The sequence below is a fragment of the Pieris napi genome, chromosome 3 (assembly GCF_905475465.1).
Source record: "Pieris napi chromosome 3, ilPieNapi1.2, whole genome shotgun sequence".
Lineage (NCBI taxonomy): Eukaryota > Metazoa > Arthropoda > Insecta > Lepidoptera > Pieridae > Pieris > Pieris napi.
The window spans coordinates 12,628,358-12,650,470 of record NC_062236.1 but is presented as its reverse complement, the minus strand read 5'-3'; the positions used below and the strand labels follow the sequence as shown (position 1 = coordinate 12,650,470).

The 22,113-nt window shown below is 32.2% G+C and overlaps 4 protein-coding genes across 6 annotated transcripts in view; 2 read left to right on the top strand and 2 right to left on the bottom strand.

The window, feature by feature from the left end:
- Nucleotides 1–4,779, top strand: part of LOC125063377 — a 56,583-nt gene extending 51,804 nt beyond the window's left edge. The window contains exons 1-2 of one of the 2 annotated variants that reach the window (XM_047669787.1): nt 1,300–1,404; nt 1,500–4,779. In XM_047669787.1, the coding sequence (XP_047525743.1) occupies nt 1,500–4,646 (3,147 nt within the window). In that variant the 5' untranslated portion in view covers nt 1,300–1,404 and the 3' untranslated portion in view covers nt 4,647–4,779. Of the gene's footprint in view, nt 1–1,299; nt 1,405–1,499 lie in introns of those variants that run through there. The other variant, XM_047669786.1, reaches the window with a different exon arrangement.
- Nucleotides 4,780–6,550: 1,771 nt separating this feature from the next.
- On the bottom strand, nt 6,551–7,927 carry LOC125063389 (uncharacterized protein C1orf131 homolog). The gene is made up of 3 exons (XM_047669807.1): nt 7,537–7,927; nt 7,008–7,195; nt 6,551–6,640 (listed from the first exon to the last, which is right to left on the bottom strand). The coding sequence occupies exons 1-3, from the start codon at nt 7,796–7,798 to the stop codon at nt 6,566–6,568; spliced, it is 525 nt and encodes a 174-aa protein (XP_047525763.1). The 5' UTR covers nt 7,799–7,927; the 3' UTR covers nt 6,551–6,565.
- Nucleotides 7,928–9,582: 1,655 nt separating this feature from the next.
- Nucleotides 9,583–20,232, top strand: LOC125063386 (histone-lysine N-methyltransferase SMYD3). 2 transcript variants are annotated; one of them, XM_047669805.1, is made up of 10 exons: nt 9,583–9,760; nt 9,847–10,022; nt 10,242–10,326; nt 10,958–11,117; nt 12,806–12,933; nt 13,985–14,161; nt 15,453–15,552; nt 16,361–16,783; nt 17,750–17,912; nt 19,594–20,232. In XM_047669805.1, the coding sequence occupies exons 2-10, from the start codon at nt 9,883–9,885 to the stop codon at nt 19,799–19,801; spliced, it is 1,584 nt and encodes a 527-aa protein (XP_047525761.1). In that variant the 5' UTR covers nt 9,583–9,760; nt 9,847–9,882; the 3' UTR covers nt 19,802–20,232. The 2 variants fall into 2 exon arrangements, with proteins under 2 accessions (XP_047525761.1, XP_047525760.1); XM_047669804.1 differs by having other exon boundaries at nt 9,583–10,022.
- Nucleotides 18,562–21,091, bottom strand: LOC125063387 (rRNA-processing protein UTP23 homolog). Its single transcript, XM_047669806.1, has 2 exons — nt 20,936–21,091; nt 18,562–19,317 (listed from the first exon to the last, which is right to left on the bottom strand). Exon 2 carries the CDS (start codon nt 19,290–19,292, stop codon nt 18,567–18,569), a length of 726 nt encoding a protein of 241 aa, XP_047525762.1. The 5' UTR covers nt 19,293–19,317; nt 20,936–21,091; the 3' UTR covers nt 18,562–18,566.
- Between the last annotated feature and the right edge of the window lie 1,022 nt (nt 21,092–22,113).

Genomic DNA, 22,113 nt, shown 5'->3' with positions numbered 1-22,113 from the left:
TCCTAGTGGCTCATTCATCCCAGTCGACTTTATAGGCACTTGGGATAATTTAGTAATTTAATTTTTATTTATTTTAATAATTTTTGAAGTCTAGTTATTATACCCTCACTGTTACACTAGCACACAACACAACCGAATTAGATGTTACTTAGTTAAAAGTATTTAATAATTCTTATAGATTTTTTCCTTGTTAATGTTTTAACCTTTTTGAAGATATTATGTATATTTCAACTCCATTTTTGACGATATCTTTAGTAGGTATTATTGTTTTTGTTATATATACAATTTATGTTAGCAAACTTACGAAATAAATAAATTATGGACGAACTCGTATCATAGGTTATATATAAGTTAACAGGTATAACAGATTGACATTTAACGATTTCTTCTAGTCGTTCGGTCATTATATTTATTATTTGAAAGTATAATAACAAAAGCAACAATCAAAAGGGTAAACAGTCATAAAATTACATAACTTTTCGATTACGTGTACAAACAATGCAAAGTTTACTATTGTACGATGGATCATCCGTTTTAAAACCATTACTTTGTCAATAAACTAAATCGACTTAGGGTCTTTCAAGAAAAGAGCGTACCAATTATTGAAAGGCCGGCAACGCACTCGCGAGCCCTCTGGAATTGAGAGTGTCCATGGGCGGCGGTATCACTTAACATCAGGTGAACCTCCTGCCCGTTTGCCCCCTTGTTCTATAAAAAAAAATCTAATAAATCATGAAATTTTTATTAACATTGCTTACCGGTTTAATCAATCTAATTAAAAAATATTACATTTGTCTTTGTCCAGTGCTTTCAGTATGCGATTCTCATCCTTGAGGTCAAAGTTTCGATTCCCGATGCATCAATGGACTTTCTATCTATGTGTATTAATCGTACAAGGAAAACATCGTGAAAAACCGGCATGCTTTAGACCCAACAAGTCGACTGCGTGTGTCAGAAGACTCAACCGCTTGTCTATTAAGAAAAATTAAACAACTACAGTAAAATATTTAAAACAATAATTATTTGTTTAATATTCACTTATATAATTAATTAAGAAATAGCCAGAATTGTGATATCAGGCATGCATTTTATACATGGAATATTTTAATGATAAAATTTCAAATGATACGCTAATTTTGCGGGTAATTAATTTGCATGCACGCTCAAAGCCACGATTAACAGTTAGTCGCAAAATACGCAACGAAGCAATTCCGCTTTCGATAACATTTCACGATGGCCCGCATTCGAATGACCTCCATATCGTACGTGGACTTTGATCATATAAACAATAACAACCTTTCATTTACAAAACAGCTCAATCAAACAGAGAACTTTATTCGCACAATACATGTACCACAGTTTTTACCAAAACGTGTGTCTCTTGTACTTGACATTTAATTCTATGTAAGTCTCTTGTAATGTAACAGCGGTTTTAATCGCGTTGACATTCATATAAGTGTAATAGACGAATGAGAAATAATAATTGTTTCTCTTTTCAGATGGATAGCAGTTCTGAAGCGATGGAGTTGCGGCGGGAGCTGGACGCCGTGAAAAGTGCGTTGCAGCAGCAGTCCGAGTCTGTTCTCAAACAACGACATCAGCTTGTCGAAGCGGGACAAGCGCTGGCGGCCCAAGAGAAACAAGCCGTTCAAGAAAGAAGAATCAGACAAGACCAACTTGCCCTAGTGTTACGCTCACTCGTCCTACTGGAGTCCCGGCTCACTAGAGAACAGAAACAAATTCACGTATCGCTCAAGCAAAAAGATAAAATTATCAAATCACAGCAGGAGGAAATACTTAAACTAAAAGCACGCAAATCCTACTGCAGTAATTGTCAACAGCTGCTGGGTTTTACAAGCGAACAAACAAACATTGAAACTGATCCCGAATTTCAAAGCTTAGAAAGTACGGATTCCAGATTCCCAAATACATTTGTGAGAAGTAATAGTTATCGTGAACAAAAATCACCACCGGTTTTCCAAAAGAACACTAGATTAAGTAAGAGTTTTCAACTGCCTAAAAATGAAGTTGTATATTGCAATACTAGTTCCAGTGAAGAAGGCAACACGACAAGTGTTGGAGGTAAAGGAACTTTTATTAAAAATAAACAAGCTTTTGTGCGACGAGATGTATTTCGCAGGTCGAGAAAATATTCAAGTCGGAAAGGTAAACAGCAAGATAATATAAAAAATAATTATAATAATCAAACCAATAATAGTAGCAGTGCAGACGATTGCTTTGGTATGAGTTATCATGTAAATCGCGAAGATGACATCACCGCCAATCAAATAGCAAACGACATCAGAAAAGCTTCGCTTAAAATAGATCAACTTATCGGCGAAGCAGCTAAAAAAGAGCAGGAAAATACATTTAGTGACTCAGAAAAAACTTATTCAACCAAAATTGAGAGATTACACGGTATCAAACGACAGGCGTCGGATGAGATAAAGGCTAATAGACAAATATTCCTTAATAATGTTCTCAGCGAAGAAGTAGTTGAAAAGCCCTGGTATTGCAATGTCAGCGATCAAGAACAAGACATGGATTGTTTAGATCCTAGACTATTAAACGCAAATGCTAAACCTGCCGATGATGTTTTGATACAAGGGCTTAATAGTGGTATTATAAACGCAGAAATAATATCTGCAAAAAATGAGGTGCTATGCAGTAATTTAATTAAAAATGAAAAATATAATACGCTGTTTGATAGTGAGAATAACAACGTCGAATCACATTCAAACAAAACTGAAAATGCACCTGAAACAAATGAAAATTGGTACGCCAGTACTAGCGATGCGGACGACACTCCGCCACATGAAATTTATAAAAATAACCCAGTTCTCGAATGCGTTAATCAGATCCTCCTCCAAAATTCTTTAGACGATAGTAGTAACGATAATTCTAAATCTAGTGAAGCGTCATCTCCAAGTCCGAAAGCTACAACTAAACGTGTTCAATTCTCTACATTAAATAGCATATCATACGATGATAAAATTAGACCTACTGGTAACCATACGCTGCCTAGAACAGACAGACGAGCTAATAAAATTGTTAAGTTCAGTTTAGAAACAGCATCTGAACATAGTTACGAGGTGCCGAATACTGCGCAAGGATTTCAATATGAGATACAAAGTCTTTACAGTAATGAATATGAACCAATTATAACAAAATCAACAGATCAAAAGTCTCTGCCATTACCCCCAGAACCGTACAGCGACAATAAGTCATCTATTCCCAAAATACGGGGATCTATTGTGAAAAATATCGCAGCCAATATTGAGAGTCGTAATATCCACAATAACGATCTTAAATCAGACGCACGGGGATCTATGAAAATATTTAACAAAAGAAAGGTACCACGAACTCCTCCTGCTCTGCCGCCTAAGCCGAAGAACTTATCGGCCAAATGGAAAGCTGAAAATACTGTCAAAGCGCTGACAGAATCTTTAGACTCTGAAGCCGTTGCGGCTAATCAACGGGTTGCAGATGTTAAGAGAAACGCGACTAACGTGGTGACATCTAAGAGCGAACCCGACTACTGCTCCATTTCAGAGATAAATGTTCCAGTAGTCAATAACGGGAAGAGAGAGTTGCTTCTCACGCAGCCGACGGTTGAAATACACAATGAGCAATACCCGCACTCTATTCAACGGAGTGTCGCAAAGGTCGTGTCCCTGCCGAGAATTCAAAACAAAATCAGTGACAAGGACATACCGAAGCTTCCTCAAGTCACTGAAATCATAATTCCCGATGACGATGAAAAGCCTAATGAAGATTGTTTCCAACCAAGCTACTTAGCTGCCTTCAGCATACACGCTCTACAGCCCAAAATAGATACGCGTGGATCAATTCAAATGGGCAACACTGTGTCTTCTATACTCTCTGAAATAAACAAGGGTGTGAAGACTAGTGGCAAACAGATAAATCTAACGGAATTGGACAACCAATTCAATCACGCGTCAGAAAAAATTCAAACGCCTCACCCCGAGCAACACAAAGCGGAATATTTTGACGAAATGGACAAGTTTGACTTGTCGCAAAACTTTGAAGAATTCAAAATAGACGAAGAGCTTGGGAGCATAGCCGCTGAAGAATACCGCATCAGCTCCGGAAGCAGCGACGGATCCATGTCTGACGTTGTCACTGAACATCATATCTGTGTACCTGAGAAAGAAAATGAATGTAATAGTGAAAAGGAAAAAAATGGATTTCACGAAAGCAACGACACTAAAAATCATTCAAAAAACGCCAAGCTTTCGAATAAACCTGATCTCCTTTCGAATATAGAAAATTTAGAGACTGAATCGGTTAGAAACTCAGACATCGAATCGAGTAACTCTTCAGGAAGTAACAGTGGTTCATACAACACGGTTAAATGTGAACCGAGGATGATTTTGACCAACCCTGAAGCTGTGAATAAATCTAAGGGGGCTTTTGACTTTTTCTTAGAGACATCTGGTCTTAGTTCTAAGTCTATATTTTCGCCTAGCAAGACATATCTAGGCATGAGGCCTCCGAGTGCCAATCACAAAAATGTACTTAAACCTAAGGATATAAAAATGCGCGTTAGAAACCCCATCGCAACGAACAAATTCAACGAAAAACCTATGACGACCGCTATTAAGTATTTTGAACCGTATGTGTAAAAAGATATTCTAATATCCTAGTATATGTTATTTTAATTATTTATTGTAAAAATTGAACTTGCCTGCATAATATTAATGTATTTATGTCTATATTTTTGTGATGTAAATAATGAGCTATTTTAAATATACAATATATGCAAACTGGTGTTTCATTTGAATATAATAAATACAAAAATAAGATTTAATTTTTTTATTAATATTGTAACAAGACAAACTAAGTATTACATACTTAGTTATGTACACAATAATACACTGTAGTAAAATAGTATAACAAAAGTTAAACAAAAATATAAGTAGTCGTCCCATTAGTGGAGTGGATCTATTAGTTGTGGGTCTTCAAATTGCACAAACTTCTTTTTAACCTTTTTATAACATTCTTCAATCGCCTGTAATGTATATATTTTTTCTCAGCCATTTTCTCATTACAAATTTCATCCCTTTTGTGCATAGTTTCGTATTGAAAATAGTGTTTGCTTAAAATGCTGATATCACTTTCTGAAGAACCCAAATCACTCGTAGAACGCATTCTAGATATAGAAATATCACCAAAAGATTCTCTTCGTTTGGGCTTGTATTTTCTACGCACTGATCTTAAGTATTCTTCAGATGAAAACGTAGTTGTCGGCAGATCTATTTCGGCAGGAAGACACGTTCTATAATCAGTGTATGTATCTAAATCAATGGGTGTACCCCATTTACGATCTAATACACGAGATGCAACCGTCAAATGCAGGTGAAGATCCATTTTATGTGTATTGGGCTGAGCTTCAAATACACACTGCTTGCACCAAAATCTGAATGGTAAATGATGCCATGCTCCCTAATGCTCGCCTATTTATTGCATAAAGTTAGAAAGGGTTAATGCCCAATTAATTGATTAACCCTTTAATTAGGGGCTGATTACACTATTATAAATTAGTAAATTAATTGCGCTGGTATGACAAACATGTTGGTAATTAAATAATATCGTAATTAGGTTGCAACTTAACAGACCACAAAAGACTGTTCAGTCATGTAAAATCTTAATATATATAAATTACGTGTCACGCTGTTTGTCCGCTATGGACTCCTAAACTACCGAACCGATATCAATCAAATTTGCACACCGTGTGTAGTTTGATCCAACTTAAAAGATAGGATAGCTTACATCTCAATTTATACCAGCAATAATATTGCAAAATATTTGTTTATTATTTGATAGTCACAATTCTAACAGATGGCGCTGTGTTGAAAGTACCAACGTTACACATAAGCTACAATTTAATGGCATAACCACCAAAAAAGCATGGTGGTCCCCATGACTGGTATTCTTCTACCGTTTCCCTTGAATAGTTTGCTACTATGTAATATAACAAAAACCTTAGCCACAGCAACGTTTGGCCGGTTTAATATATATATTAAAACTATTAGTAAATAACCTAAGGTCAGCGACATCTATCTGCTATATCTCTAACCATTCTGCTGCTTTGAGAGTTTGAATAATAAGGCAAGCTGCCAAATTATTCAAAACCAGAATTCTATATACAAATTTTTGGATATCCTTTTGGATATAACATTTACAAAACTCCTGGGACATTTCAACTTCTATATTGATATCTCCATTTTCTTAAGACAAATTGTTAATAGTCATGCAACAATCAATAATTTTGTTATAAACATCTTAAGAAATATTTATTATTAAAAGTAACGTTAATTATTCTTGACATTAGTTTTTAAACTATTTCAACTTAAAACTAGACTTTGAACAAGAATTTTGCTTGTTTGCCATTCATAATTCAATGGATAACTTATAATTTTGTACTAAGTAAATAGTAACTTTTACTTAACCATTGCTTGTTCACATGATAGTTTAGTTTAGGGATAGGTGATTCTAAAAAAAAAGCAATACTTTTAAAGATTTTTTATTATTAACTATATCATTAAATTAATTTTTTATTCTTCTTTTTCTGGTTGCCTTTATTTTTGTTATCTTTTTTTAAATCTTTCTTCTGCACCTGTAAAATAGATAGCAATAAAATATTTAAGTTTTTTTAGCTCATACTATATGTATTATGTACATATAAATAAATAAACAATATACATTCACCATCATATCACTTTTCTTAAAAGATATGTATATGTTATCAAAGGTTTTATGTTAAATCATCTGTAACATTTAAAAGGGAAACATTCTACCTTACTTTCTATACTAAATTTTCAGATTTCTATTCTTTATAGTTATTCAAATGTTAATGTTAAAACACCAGATGTTTTATATATTTTATATTCCTTCAAATTTTAAGTGAAAAAATTAATAATAATTAAAAATAGATGGCCAACCGAACTATATTTTGTTTCATAACATAACTCTTTAATAATTACCTTTCCATAACTACTCAGTAAATGTCCAACATCATTCTTTGAACCCTTTTTCTTCTTTTGCCCAACAGTTTGAAGAATACTTTTAGATTTCATTTGTTGCTTTTCCTCATTTTCCTTTAATTTTTCTTGTTTCCTTTTAGCCATGAGCTCTTTATAATTTAAATAGGCCCGTTTCGGTGGCTTGGCACCTACAACAATTAAGATAAATATGTTAACTTAAATCATAACACATGCTTAGACAGATTTCTAAGCATAAAAGTTTGTGATTCTTTTATATAGTTAAAATCTTTAAAATAAGCATTAAACAAACATTTGGCACACACATATGTATAATGCTATATATAAAATTAATTATTAAACATTACACAAAAATTAAAATATAAAATAATTAAACCAACCCAAATACAGGCAGCAGCAGTTAAGTATGTGATTATGATTTAATATTGACTGTATTTACTTATCACTTTTATTAATAAAATAGATAAGTAAATATAGTTTTACTATTATTTATTAAGCAAATTTGTCTTACCTAAACTTACGGCTAAGGCTATTTTGGCTTCTTGTTTCTTTGTAGAATCGAATCCTGACATCCCAAATTTAACAATTTCATGGCGAATTTTTTTCAGATCTACTTCTTTCTTTTGCGAATTTGTGCTTCGTAAATCATGTATTTTTTTATCGTCTGATAAACTTTCCTTTTTCTTAGGTTTATGAGCTTCAAACTTAACAACTTTGAAGTTTTTTTCGGCATTATTTAAGGCTAAAGCAGCTTTAGTTAATACTAAAGACATGATTTAAAGTAGTTATAATTCTTCTTTAACAAGTAAAAATAATTTAAGGTTATTTTGATTGAAGAAATTAATATTCTCGAGTTCTCGACTATTATGACACTTCTCACTTCTGTTTTTTCGAAAGTTTTTATATTGTACTTCATCTTATAGTTGACACTTGACACTACCAAATGACAACAGCGACCTTGCAGAACCAGAGTTTAATAATAATCAATTACACAAGTCAACAAAAAAAATATTTTTCTTTGAGTCTGTTATTTAGTGAATATTTTCTGATTGTATACATCGAAAAAGCAGCAGAAACTCTATTTATAATAAATAAAGTTTGCTTTTGTACCTTTACACAATGTAAAACGAATATTATAGTGTTTTAGCAGTTTTTTTAGGAGCCGTTGCATAGAAGATACAGGAAAGGGGCAGGGGGGGCTGTAGGTGTGTAGCGGGAGTGACAAACTGTCAGTTCTGCTTCACAATGGAAATAAATTTCCATCTCTTCCCCTTGCTCATTCTGTAATGCTTAAAGAAAATTACGAGAGCGTTAAAATGTTGCTACAAGTTTTAAAATATGAAGAATACGCCTGGCCAGTGATAGGAGATTTCAAAATGGTTGGATTTCTGATGGGAATGCAAGGCGGGTACACTAAATATCCGTGTTACATTTGTTTATGGGACAGTAGAGCCGATGCACTTCACTACCAGCAGCACTCATGGCCACAACGGAGCGAGTTTCAAATAGGACAACATAATATCAAAAATGAACCGATTGTGAAGCCCGATCATATTTTAATGCCTCCATTGCACATTAAATTAGGTCTGATGAAGCAGTTCGTAAAGGCTCTGCGTCAAGACTCTGAGGCCTTTCAATATTTAAAATCATTTTTCCCGAAATTGTCAGAGGCTAAAATTAAAGCTGGTATTTTCATTGGTCCACAAATAAAGAAAATAATGGCCAGTGAACAATTCCTACAGCTCCTCAGTACCCACGAAAAACAAGCGTGGCTCAGCCTTAAAGTAGTGATTAATGGCTTTCTTGGCAACAGAAGGGCAGAGAATTACACGGAGCTTATTACTGATATGCTTCACAACTTCAAAGTTATGGGTTGCAGAATGTCATTGAAAGTCCACATGATACATGCTCATTTGGATAACTTTAAAGACAACTTAGGTACATATTCGGAAGAGCAAGGGGAACGTTTCCACCAAGATGTAATAAACTTTGAAAAGCGTTATCAAGGACAATATAATGAAAACATGATGGGTGACTACATTTGGGGGCTCATACGAAAAAGTTCCAACTTACACAGAAGAAATACCAAGTCTGTTCATTTTTAAAGTCTTATTTGTATTATTTTTTGTATTTGTGGGTTTATATATGCCGTCTTGTATAATTAAAGTCAATAAAAAATGTGAATTCAAAACTGTTTTCCTTTTACATGTAATAATTGAAATTAAAAAATAGAGCTCTTTCATAAAAAATAAATTTCGTTGTAGTAACTACAAAAGCAAACTTTAATAGATAAAAATATTTTTTCTTTAATTAGTTAGGCATAAGTAATCAAAATCAGAGGTACAGAACGCAGACTCAAAATTCGTGTTGACCCGTGTTATTTTTCTAATTTAACTAAGATTTAGTAACGACGTAGCGCTTATGGAAGTTGTAAGACTCGCTTCTGAATCTCTTCTCATTTTTTAAACAGTGGATCAATGAGTAATAATCTGTGCCTAGACTATATCGACTAATAAGTAATCTGTTAAACTCGATACTCGGTAATACTTTCGAATTAATTCGGTCTAAAGTAATAAGTAACTTCAAGATTCAAATGCTAGTCTCTAGCTGTGTAGTCTCTTCTCCATTGATATGTAAAGTTTTTTTATTTTTGTATTCGAAGTAATTACGTATGCTGTTACGTACATTCTAAAAATAATATAAGATATATCGTTTAACTAATTTTAGAACAGCAGGTACTGAAAATGTTTTATCGTACAAACTTCGTAACTTTTAACATTTCGGGCAAGTAGTGTTACTGCTTGACTTTATTTTTATTCAGTTTCGTCTCATCCTACCTCTAAGATAGAAGTAAATTATGATAGAACAAACAATTAATACATTCAAAAACACTGATAGTTCAGTTAAGGCCGGAGATTTAATTTTATCAGAAGAACCTTTCGCTTACACACTTTCCTCAACAGAAAATGGAAATAGATGTGACTATTGTCTCCAAAAGTAAGTAACTTGAGTTTATATTTTACCTTCTTCTAAAGTAGTAAAATTCAAATATATTTTTTTACCTGCCACATTGTGAAACTGCTACATTTAAAATGTTTTAAAATGAAAACATAATTTAAAAAATTCTTATAAAAAGCATCTTAAAATGAAAATAAAATTAACTCTGTTTAACACTGATAAATATTTAAATAGAATTATTATTTCTTTATTTAAAAGGTGCAAAGTGCGGAAGTGTTCAGGTTGTCAGTTTGTACATTATTGTGGGAAAAGTTGCCAAAGAGCAGCATGGGATGATCATAAGGTATTTGTTATGATATTTACATTTATTAGGTTGTACCCTAATGCTATATCTGCTAAGATGCTTTCTTAATATGAAAATTTTACCCTGGATATTAAAAATCATTACTATTTTATAATGTAAGATTGTCTGTTAATTTAGAGTTATATGAAGTCCTATAAGACCCCATGGGGAATAGGCCAGACAAATTTCTGTTACTGTATTCTGATATAAAGGTAAGTATATAATTAGCCTTATGTTCTATATTTTAGGTGGCATCTTTAATTGCCTGGAAATCATATAGTGTGCATTTTTCTTGACTTTTATTTCAAATCTGAATTTAATTTGACTAACAGTTAATGTATTTATTCAAGCTTATCATTCTATAATATTTCTGAGCTAATAATAAAAATTCTGAGCTTATTATACACAGATTCATTAAAAAAAATCTTTATATATGGCAGTTCTACAGGTCAAACAATAATTTTAAAATTTAAAAAAAAAATACTTTTTAAAACAATATGCAAAATACATAGCAATATCTTCGAAAAAGAAAACGTTATGGTCTTGCTTCTGGTTGGGCAACTGATGATGATACCCTTTAGTTCATACCTTAAACAATATTTCTCCTCACTATACTGAATGGATATTACAGTGGGAGTGTGCTAACATAAAAAAAGTAGCACCAAAAGTCATTCCTGATGCAGCCAGATTGCTGGTTAAAATAATAAATAGACTAAAATATGGAGACGGAACCTCATACAAAGTATTTTATACACGGACATCATTTAGGATGTGGAAGGACCTTATGTCACGTAAGTTAACTTTCTTAAATTTGTATGAAATAATATCTCGATTTGATTTGTCAGTTCAAAGGTTTATTACATAAGGATAATAGGGGCTAGAGCAACTCAAAATAATCTATTACTATTGATTTCGTAGTGTATATAGTGCATAGTCTAGATTGATATATAATACTCTAGATTTGATAAACCCTAATATTGTTTTGGTTGTGCGTACAATGATATTGGAATTAAACCTCATTCCTAAAAGTCAAGTGAGAATTATAAAAACTCTTCAAAATAAAAAAGACTACGCCAAAAGTATGTATAACAGCAAAGTTGCAACATGCATTATAGAAGCTCCCTTTGCATGATTTTTATAATTGCAGACTTCTTCCTTAAGCTACTAAGGCATCCAAACTAATCCAATGTCACAGACTGTGCTTAGTTCAAACAAGCAAATAACAAATATCAATTAAGATCTAGCTTAAGGATAGGATTCTTAGTGTGGCCATAGACGGACCGCATGTTGCAGTCGATACCAACTGCTCTAAGCGGTCGCCGCACGGCGATCTGCAGTTTCCATACTAAATTCATATCCGCAATACACGGACCGCACGACCAGTTTCTGAGCGGTCGGAGCAGTCGCTCTGCGGTCGAGTTTCGCCGTGCGGTCGACTGCTTAGAGCTGCCGGACCCACCTTACACGGACCGCTACAAGCGGTTGCTGCCGACGGCACGCCACTCCTTCAAATAAAATAAAATACTAACTAATTCATCAAATGAAACCATGGACATTCTAAAGTAGTTGAAAAACTTTTTAGTGTCTTCTCTTAGCTGGGGATACAAAGTATGAAATATTCCATGCTGTTCTCTTGATTGTAGTATTGGACGCACCCACATACTACGGTGTCTTCTACGCCTACGCTCGCGTAATAATAGTACAAGAAACACTGCTAGTGTTTCTTCATCGAATTCCATCTTGTAAATGAACTCGCATCAGTATTATTTTGCGGTCGAACACAACTGCTCCAAGCAGTCGTAGACTGCATTATGCGGTCGTGTTGAAGTCGTGTACAACTTCAACGCGACCGCTCTACAGCAGTCGGTCTTGACTGCAACATGTAGTCCGTCTATGGCCCGGTTTAGAGTAATATTTCACGTTTAGTATTATTATTTCAGTTTGATATTAGAATTTCTGAGTCTTTACTATACTACTCGGGTAGTAATGACTTCCTCGGTTTTAAGCATACGAGTGATACGACAGACATCAAGTCATCTTCTTTGAAGCTAATTTTTGATTATTTATTTATTTTCGTATTCTTCATTGCTGAAGGTGGTGTCACTGTAAGGTGCCCGTTAGATCTCTCCACTATGTTCGGTCTATAGCTTCCTTTGGGGCAGTTGTTATAAGGAGAGTCGTGACTTGGAGACACCAGCGGGTCGCCGATAACCAGCTTGCCCAGGTTATCTGGTTCGCGATAGAAAACTTATTACAATAAAAAATTGTGCAAATTTGTGTCAATGCAAAGATTACGGCAATTGCGACCGCTTTCTTCGCCGAATTGGGCATCGCAGTCTCCTCAAAATTTTTGCATTATTTACCTACTCTACCTCCAAAGACCTTTAAATATTCGAACGTAATTAAAAGTTTTAAGAAATTTAAAATATTTGTGTTAAAACATGGATCTTAACTACTCGTACACTTCTGATTTTTACAGATTATTCCGATTTGAAAAAGGACAAGAAACGTATGGAGCATTTCACATCACTTTGCGGTGTACTTTATGATTTCTTGAACGATATATCGTTACCTAACACAGTGGATCTCATGGGATTATACGGCAGAGTAAGTTATTTTTATCTATATATTCACCTTGAAAAGCCGTGTTTTTGGTATATTAATTATTAACGATTAGTTAGTAAGGGAGCGTTCAAGTATTACGTCACGCAATTTTTGGAGATTATTGATTATTGGAGATTATTGGGTATAATTTTTACGGATCGTCACGAAGATGTGCAGCGTTTTTGTCGAAGGAAAGGGAGAGATCCATTGAGAGAGAGTGAGAAGGGCCAATTACTTTACAGAAATTCTAAATCTAAATTTAAAAAAATGTAACTTATTATTGTATTAATTTTCGACATTTTTAATGACAATTAAATTCATTAAATTCCTAACATATCTTCCCTTTTTCCCTCCCACTAAGTTTCGGAAATGTAAAGTTTTAGATTTGTATAAATATGAACAAGTTAAAAATTAGTTTTCCAAACAAGATTCACTTCTGAGTTCTGACATGTGTACTTTGTACGTACGCACTTTTTTGAAGTGAAACTTCTTAATCGGGGTTGGAAAAAATGTTAGTGTAACATTTTTTCATTACGCGTCACATTTTTCCGTTACGCGCCATGTTGCTTTTTTAAGTCAAACTTCTTTATCTGCGTTGGAATGAAAGTTCTTTATCGACGTATGGGAGAAATTTTGTAGCAAATCGTCACGTTTTTCGGTTACGCGCCATGTTGCTTTTTGAAGTCAAACTTCTTTATCGGCGTTAGAATGAATTTTTTATCGACGTATGGGAGAAATTTTGTAGCAAAATAATGATAGTAATAAGGTAAAATGAAATAATTGTATTTGTATTCATGTCTATGATAATAAAAGCCTTTTGTTAAACTTTATATAACCAATTTCGTTAAGTTGCATATAGTAGATCATTTTTCGAAAAATAAGGTCATAAAGAAGTTTCACTTCTTACGTGTACTAGTACACGCACACATTTTTTATATAAGGCAAGTCAGTGATTAGACTTTTAAGCGTTTCAATTTTTAGAAGATTTTCTCCCAATTTATATGCGCCCGCGCCGTACGAGCTGTATCATGCTATTTAAGTGTTGTTTTTTTAGATGGTAATAAACAGCTTCACAATATTAGACAATGACTTGAATTCTATCGGATCTGCTGTGTACATTGCTGCGTCAATAATAGACCACAGTTGTAATCCCAACGCAGTCGCCACTTTTGATGGAAGGAAGATTATCGTTAGGGCTCTTGTGGATATGCCCAAGTTTGATTGGAAAAAGGTAATTTGAAGTTTTTTCAAATCAAAATCATTTATTCATATAGGTAACACAATGTACACATATGAACGTCAAAAAAGAAATTATTGTAAACATACACAATATCATAGTCGTAGAATAGTGACGGATCAAAAAAAAAAAAAAAAAATTCATATTCTGTTATTATGAAAATTGCCACAACCAAACAAAAGAGTTTGTTTTAAAACAAATTAAAAATAATAACATTAAATCACATATTTCTATAATATCCGTCATTTTACCGACTGATTAATTTAAAATTTAAAACACATGGATTTTTTTTAAATGTAGCCGTAATATTTAGTCAATGTAGTATCCAAATATGATAAAAAGTGGATTTTTTATTTTTTTCAAATCCGACATTGTTATACGATCATGATGACATGTATGACCTGTCAGTCTGAAGACGATGAACTCAGGATCTACCGAACTGTTTTTACGGTTTTCACTAATAGATATAATTCCTGATTTGTCGACATCACAGGAGATCGAAGAGCTGGCAGCTACCTCGAACAAAGATTTAGTCTAGCTATTCAAAGGGAGAACGCTGCCAGTATCTTCGGAACCTTGCCTAAAGGGACTCCTTTTAATGATATATTTTAGTTTATGTTAAGTTTAGTTATTTATTTCAATGTATATTATTTTATTATTAGTTTTATGTGTCTGTATGATTACAATATATATTAAGCATATTATATTCTCCAAAGACTTCCACAATTTATTCCTGATTTAAAACGCTATCGTTAAAATTAAAAAAAATATCGGTTTTGTTAAAGTTAAAATCTTGCTACTTAAAATTAAACGCCAATCAGGCGAAACCTAGTAAAAAATAATAAATCATATAGTCTAGTTCTTCAATTAAAAGTTTATATTATATAACGTATGTTTGTATACAAGTTCACCAGTAAAAACTAACCGAATATTGTAGGACTACTCCAAATTCTAATCGCTGTTATATCTGTATTTCATATATAACGGCGATTCATAACTCGATGATTCGAGTGCTATTCGGCACTGATCAGCTATTATTTATTTATTCTAAAAAATATTACAATATCAGCAAGTGTTTAAATAAAAGCTGAGATTCATATTAAAATATTAATCAAGAAACATTCAAATGTTGCCATATCGAAATGTATAACACTAGAAACGTCGAGTTAGGTAAATAAAATTTATATCTGTTAAATAAGTATTTAAATCAGCAAAATAAATTGTTCGTAATTGTTGATCGCATGAATATTTGAAATCTGCTGTAAATGTAAGTTTTCTTTTTCAGATCAGGATATCGTATATAGAGCTAATGAAGACACCATTTGATCGACAGAAAGAGCTCTTACAGAGTTACTATTTTGTTTGCCAGTGTGAGAAGTGTTTGAGTGAGTCTTCCAAATTAATCTATATTTTAATTTTACACATTTAATTGAAACTAATAATTGATTCTGGTGACCCAAAATGTTTTGGGGCACTATAAATGGTTAGTTGTTGTGGTGTCCCAAACATCTAGGGGCTTTTTAAAGGGGAACTGTATACAAGTTTTTTTTTTTAAAAACGCACGTTATATTCAACTTATATTGAGCCTAGAACTCAACTAACGAACTAAACTAAATATAAACGCCTTGAATGTATTTTGATGCATATTTGATATAAACTCTCAAGATGGTTCTAATTATCGTCCTTGGGGAACATTTTGTAGGAGTTGGTATCACTGCTATGATATTCAATTAATCATAAAATGGTTACTTTTAAATTTACTATTAGATTACATGTAATGCCAATGAAACTATTTAATATAATAAATTAAGTACATTGTACAGGAATCACTCCTATAACACGATAGATTTGTTCAGCGTTATAGGAAACGCGTTGTAGAAGTATTCTCGCATAACGCGCTTTTATGGCCTCGTATAACGCGGTACGTACAAATGATTAACTTTTAACTTATCTCGTTAAAGGGCATATTTACATAATAAGAAAAAACTACGTAATGAACGAAATGTGCCTCTAAATCATTATAAATGAACAGAAATATAACGGGTGGAATCCCCGCGTTATATAGGGGAATATCCGCGTTACACGTTAAATCGCGTAATATCAAAATACGCACGCTTACCGTTTACTTAAGCAATAATAACTATGTATGTAAATGTTTGTTTTATGTATGTATTGGCACAAAAATGTTTGCAGATATCGAGCAGTTAAAATATGTTCACGCAGCAAAATGTTTCAACCAAGAATGTGATAATCCCGTTAATGTACATTGGCAGAAAAACTGTAGATTAGTTATCGTGGAAAAATGTGAGAAAATTAGAAGAATCCACGAAAGTATTCTAAATGGTGAAAATAATTATGACGAAGAACTTGAAGATGGCAATGGTGATATTCAAAATGGCGATGGCAATACTATCGAGAACGGTGTTGCCAGTGATATTGCAAATCGTGTTAACGAAAGTGTGGGTGAAATAAATTGTGATGACAAAAACGTTAATAAGAGTGTGGTGTGTTCAAAATGTGGTACGAAATATCCAGATGAAAGTATAGAAGTTTTTAAAGAAATAATGAGTTGCTCAGAAACCATTTTGTTGGATATGAAGAACACAAGTGTGGCTTGTATCCTTTTTAATATATTTATTTTACATATTGCAGCGAATTATTATTATATATTACTAATACAAATATAATATTATTATATTTGAATAAATTAATTGCCATAAAATTGCTGTGAATGAATTCTGTATTTATTAACAACACATTGTTAAGCCTAGAAAAGTCAGAAATAAAAAATCATCATCAATCATTCATATAGGTACCACAATGTTCACTTATGAATTTTACTTTACTGCCAGTTCTCAAATCAAGGGCGTAGAACGGAAGAGAAGAACTGGCAATAAACTCTCCGCCACTCTTTTTAATCGCCATTTTTTTTTGTTTTACACAACGTGTGTAAGGAGCTGCAACCATTACACCCTGTTCCACATGACATCTTATATAATAAATAATAATAAAATAAATTTAAAACAAAGATAGAATCTCTATGTCACCGTAAAATTGTAAACACCGTTAGATTGTAATATATCTCGCGAGATTGTAAACTGTCGAAAGATTGTGAACCTCAACGAACTGCTTACAATTTCAGGTATTATTATTCGGTAGTTATATGAAATTGTTGCGAAGTAAAATTAATCTGTAATTGACCAAAGAAGTTTGAATGATAACTAAGTTAGTGTAGTACAATCTACCGAATAATAATACGTTAAATTGTAAGCAGTACGCTGAGGTTCACAATCTTTCGACAGTTTATAATCTCGCGAGATATATTACAATCTAACGGTGTTTACAATTTTACGTTAACATCTATAACTCAAGAAAATAAATATATCCCATACACTGTCAAAAACTGTCAGTGTTTATGTATATTGTCAAAATGATGGCATCTAAGCCAGCTGCTACTTTTTCTGTGCAAAGAAAAATAACAACTTTTTGAAATGTTTATGAGTAGAGAATAAATAAAATAAGTGATGTTTATTTAAAAAATATTTTTAAATGTCACCCCAATAATAACTTATCACTAATCAGACATGGAAATATGTAAATGCTGCATTCAGAAACAAAAGGGAGTGTTACATCCATTGAATGTTTTTTACGCTCAAATATTAGAGCAATGCTTCGATGCGTTCGTAAACGTACAATTGTGGCAGAAGGCGTGCGTATACGCAGAGGCGTTGTTGCCATGTTTTAGGTATCACATTTAATTACGCTTTTGACAGGCTAGATGTGTGTGGACTAATCATATAAAATGTAATATTGTAACAAATAATGCCATTTATATTGGTATTATCATTAATTACTTAACTCAATTAGAAATAATAATAAGCTTTTTGAAGTTATACTTCTTTAGGCGCATTATGAAAAATTGATGAGAGTGAAATTTTACGATGCGCGCGCACCGTGACACAAAATTAACAGAATGAAGTTGCTCACGAAAGATGCTACGTCATTGGACATAATTTAAAAACTACATTCGAATAATAATAGAATTTATGTTACACTTAATGTAAGAGAATAATAATATTCATTTATTTAATTTTTCAAATGTAAACTGAACTTTATTGACTATAATGACTCCTTTTCCAGTCTTTGATTATTTAATTATTATATTAAATTAATTATTTGCGTGCAATCAAAAACTATTTTTAATAATGCCAAAGAAGTATAACTTCTTACGCGCGTACATAAGTACACGCACCCTTTTTTTTACAAACTAACTGTAAAGAGAAAATATTAATTTGTGATAAATAGTTTTCATTTAATTCAGCCATCCACGACTATTTCAAGCCATGGCTAAATTTGTAAATTGTTTGGGTAAATTGCTTGCTTTCTAGTTATAATAGCTTTATTTTTTCCTCATTACAACTTGTTGATTATTCTTTTTTCGTTTCCTAACTTTTCCCTCTTTAACATTTTGTTTAACATCATTCTTTCTCTTTTTCTTCTTGCATGACAAAGGATTTGGGTTATGTGGTTTTTTGGCTACTATTTTCTTTTCCTCTGGAGTACTTTCAATACCGAGACTCCTCTTCATCTTTTCTAATGCTTCACTTTGACTTACACTTATCAATCTACTGGAGTCGCCTGAATACAGCTGATATGCTTTGCTATAACTTTCCGACGAAGGCTTCAACAATGTCGGAGACTTATTATGTAGATAGATAAGTGGTACTCCAGGCATTCGTTTTAAACGTTCTTGCAAATCACGATCCTGGGTGGCAACTATATAATGCTTATCGTTAACATCAGCTATCATGGATAAAATACATTCCGTACCACTTTTCGGTTCTTTATGACCACATTCATGGATTCCAAACTGTTTTATAATAGCGAGGGCACCTTGTGTCTTCTTTGCAACTTTCTCCGTTTCTACTATTATACATCTTGTAGTTAAAAATTTTATATTCCCATCGAGGTATTTAGGGAGCTGGTCACGTATGTTTATGTGTTGTTGGAAGGCGGCAAAACAGAATGTTCCATCCATCATGACTTGATAGGGTTGGCGGAAGCCATAGTTGTTGTAGTAGAATTTCAAATATTTCTGGGCTTTCTTATACCTTGCTAACTTCATGGTTGGACTTTAAAATATTTCATACCTGAAACATAACATTTTTAAAATAAATAATTTGAATAATAACCAACTAATATAAAGGTTTTTAACTTTTAAATTCAACTAGGTATACTAAACAATTACCTAATTACAAAAAAAATATGTATATTGTGAAAAGAATTTTTAAAGTATATTTAAAAATATACTTCACATTTACAACTATTTCATATGAAGAAATATTATATTAAACCTTGTTGCGTTACTATAATCACGGGACAGTAGCTTTTAAACATTGTGGTTAATTATTTTGTCCTGTTTCCAGGTTTTATTATGGACCCCTTCATCCTCTTCTGGGCTTACTACACTTAAAATACGGAAAGATTCTGCTCTACAAAATGGACTTAAAAAGTGCTCTTCAACAGTTAAAAAGTGCAGAAAAAATATTAAAAATAACACACGGGGACACACATCCATTGTACAAAGAGCAGTTACTGCCCCTGTTACACCAAGCTTTTATAGAAACTTCATAGAGTACAATTATAAATATTTTGGCATTTAGCTGACTAGAATTATTTTTGATGTTAAATATTGCCTAAATAACACCCAAGCTTCTTCAAATATATCATTTTCCTTACTGGCAACAGAGGAAACTATCTTATTACTTAAAACAGAGATATTTTGTTCCAACTTTTTAGAATTTTGTTATATTTTTTATTTGTATTTCTTTTTAATGAGAAAAGATTTTTTTTAAACAAATCTATTATTTCTATGTTAATTTATAGAATACAAGTATTTGTTACAATATATTTCATGGTGTTATCTTTTATCCTAAAGATTGTCACAACACTATGCACTAAGCCGTATACTGCTTAATACATAGGGCTCATTTCTAATGTTGAAGTGGCCTTATTGTTATAAATTTGAGGCTGTGTGTGTAATAAACTATTATTAATAGAACTTTTTTAGATTTTCCTTTTATAAACCTTTTATGACATTTTTGAAATTATTTTATGTATAGAACAGGGGTTAAACAGGCAAGAGCTTCACCTGATGTTAAGTCATAAAGGATGGACAAGTTGGCTTGCATGTGAGTTGTATGTTCATTTCTTGAAAGACTCTACATAGAAATTTGTGGCTTAATCAAAAACAAGTTTAAAATTAGTTATCCCAGGTATTACGTTAAACAGTTGCACATGACATGAAGTATTGTAAACAATACATTTATCACAGGTATTATTGAATTCTCAATCAATGATGTCAAGGCGCTTAGTTTGGGTAATGCTAAAATTACTCTATATCTTGGTACTAGTACACAGTCCTGATGACCACATGCTGCTTCAGAAAATAATGTAAATTTACTAAAGTACTACTAAAATGTAGGAAAAGCCCTTAGGATCCCCAGTAAACCTATTCCTTAAGACAAAAATATCTTCAACAAACACATACTGATTGAAATTTTATGAAATAAATACTTGTACTTCTCGTTATCATTAGACTGAATATATGTATTACTTTCAACCATTCAGTTCTTTAAGACCAGTCTTCAAAGGGACATACACTAAGTTTTTCCACTGTTATGATCGTTAAAAATTGTACGATCACTACTAAACCTTAAAAAGCGACATGCCTTATTGATGTTAAAATGTAGTTCTGTTTCAACTTACTTCTTTAAACAAGTAAATAAAATACACAAATAAAAGTTCCGAATCAAAAAGCACTAATACTTAACAATAATTAAAAACTACTATAATAAACTACGCTAAATTGCAATAATAATCTAAATAACAGAGAAAAATATTAAATTAATAAACAACTAATTTTTTATGCAGACTAAAAAACTATAAAGTTGACCGAAGATAATAGAAATCAAGCACAGATGAATTAAAAGACAAAAATGTTATCTGTGGTCTAACTTAAAAATAAAAGGAAGGTCCAAAAATGGCTATAAAGTTGAAAAGAAATTTTAAAGCATACAAACGGGAACATATAAGTTAAGGCGATCGATAAAAATAAGGTGATTGCCGTGAATGAGAATGTGCAGTGTTAAGAATTAAGCTTTTGTGTCAAATAAATTTAAATTTTGTGGTTTTAAAATAATCGTGAAATATACTGATGATGGACTAATATTTGTTAAATTCATTTATTGACTATGAACAATTAAGAGGTTCGATAAGATAATCCCATCCACCCTGGCGCACACATTTATTTATGTTAGTGAATGCTAGACTTACTTAATTTTATTTTATTTAAATTTTATTATTATGTTAGGTTTTTATTTGATAATTCTTGTTATTCGATATTTTACTAACAATAATTAAAATCTTTAAGAATCTTGAATCTTTTTTTTTATTATTTTACATGCAATCATATTTTTTTTAAGATCTTAGGTGCCATATAAGTTTGATGTTGTGTCAGTTTTCATTAAAAAAAAACTTTAATAAAAAGGCATGTTTTATAGCAAATTATTCTATAAAAATTACAAACATTTCATTTCATTTTCCTTATCCTTATTATTCTAATAAAACGACCTACCTCCCCTATATCTATAATTTAATAACATTAATATCAAATGTTTGATTTCCATACAACTTCTGTTTCACATGTGCTGTAAACGTTTAACAGACATTTTATAATAAATAAATTTAAGCATAAACGTGGTAAAGCAATTTTTGTATCAAAAAATAGTAATAACCGTCTAATATTTTATTTTTATAAAAATATCGGCAAAGGGCAATACTAACCTAGAAGAGAACTACTATTATAGCAACTTATGTAAAATAAATGATAATATGGTTTGATCTCTTATTGATGCATAAGAATGACGTTTATTTCGTTTATAAAT

Coding starts and splice junctions, on each gene's coding strand:
- LOC125063389 (XM_047669807.1), bottom strand. CDS start 7,798: ATGTCTTTAGTATTAACTAAAGCTGCTTTAGCCTTAAATAATGCCGAA. Junction 7,196..7,536: donor AGCCTTAGCCGTAAGTTTAG/GTAAGACAAATT, acceptor TAATTGTTGTAG/GTGCCAAGCCACCGAAACGG. Junction 6,641..7,007: donor TACTGAGTAGTTATGGAAAG/GTAATTATTAAA, acceptor TCTATTTTACAG/GTGCAGAAGAAAGATTTAAA.
- LOC125063386 (XM_047669805.1), top strand. CDS start 9,883: ATGATAGAACAAACAATTAATACATTCAAAAACACTGATAGTTCAGTT. Junction 11,118..12,805: donor GTGGAAGGACCTTATGTCAC/GTAAGTTAACTT, acceptor TGATTTTTACAG/ATTATTCCGATTTGAAAAAG. Junction 16,784..17,749: donor GAAGAACACAAGTGTGGCTT/GTATCCTTTTTA, acceptor ATCACTAATCAG/ACATGGAAATATGTAAATGC.
- LOC125063387 (XM_047669806.1), bottom strand. CDS start 19,292: ATGAAGTTAGCAAGGTATAAGAAAGCCCAGAAATATTTGAAATTCTAC.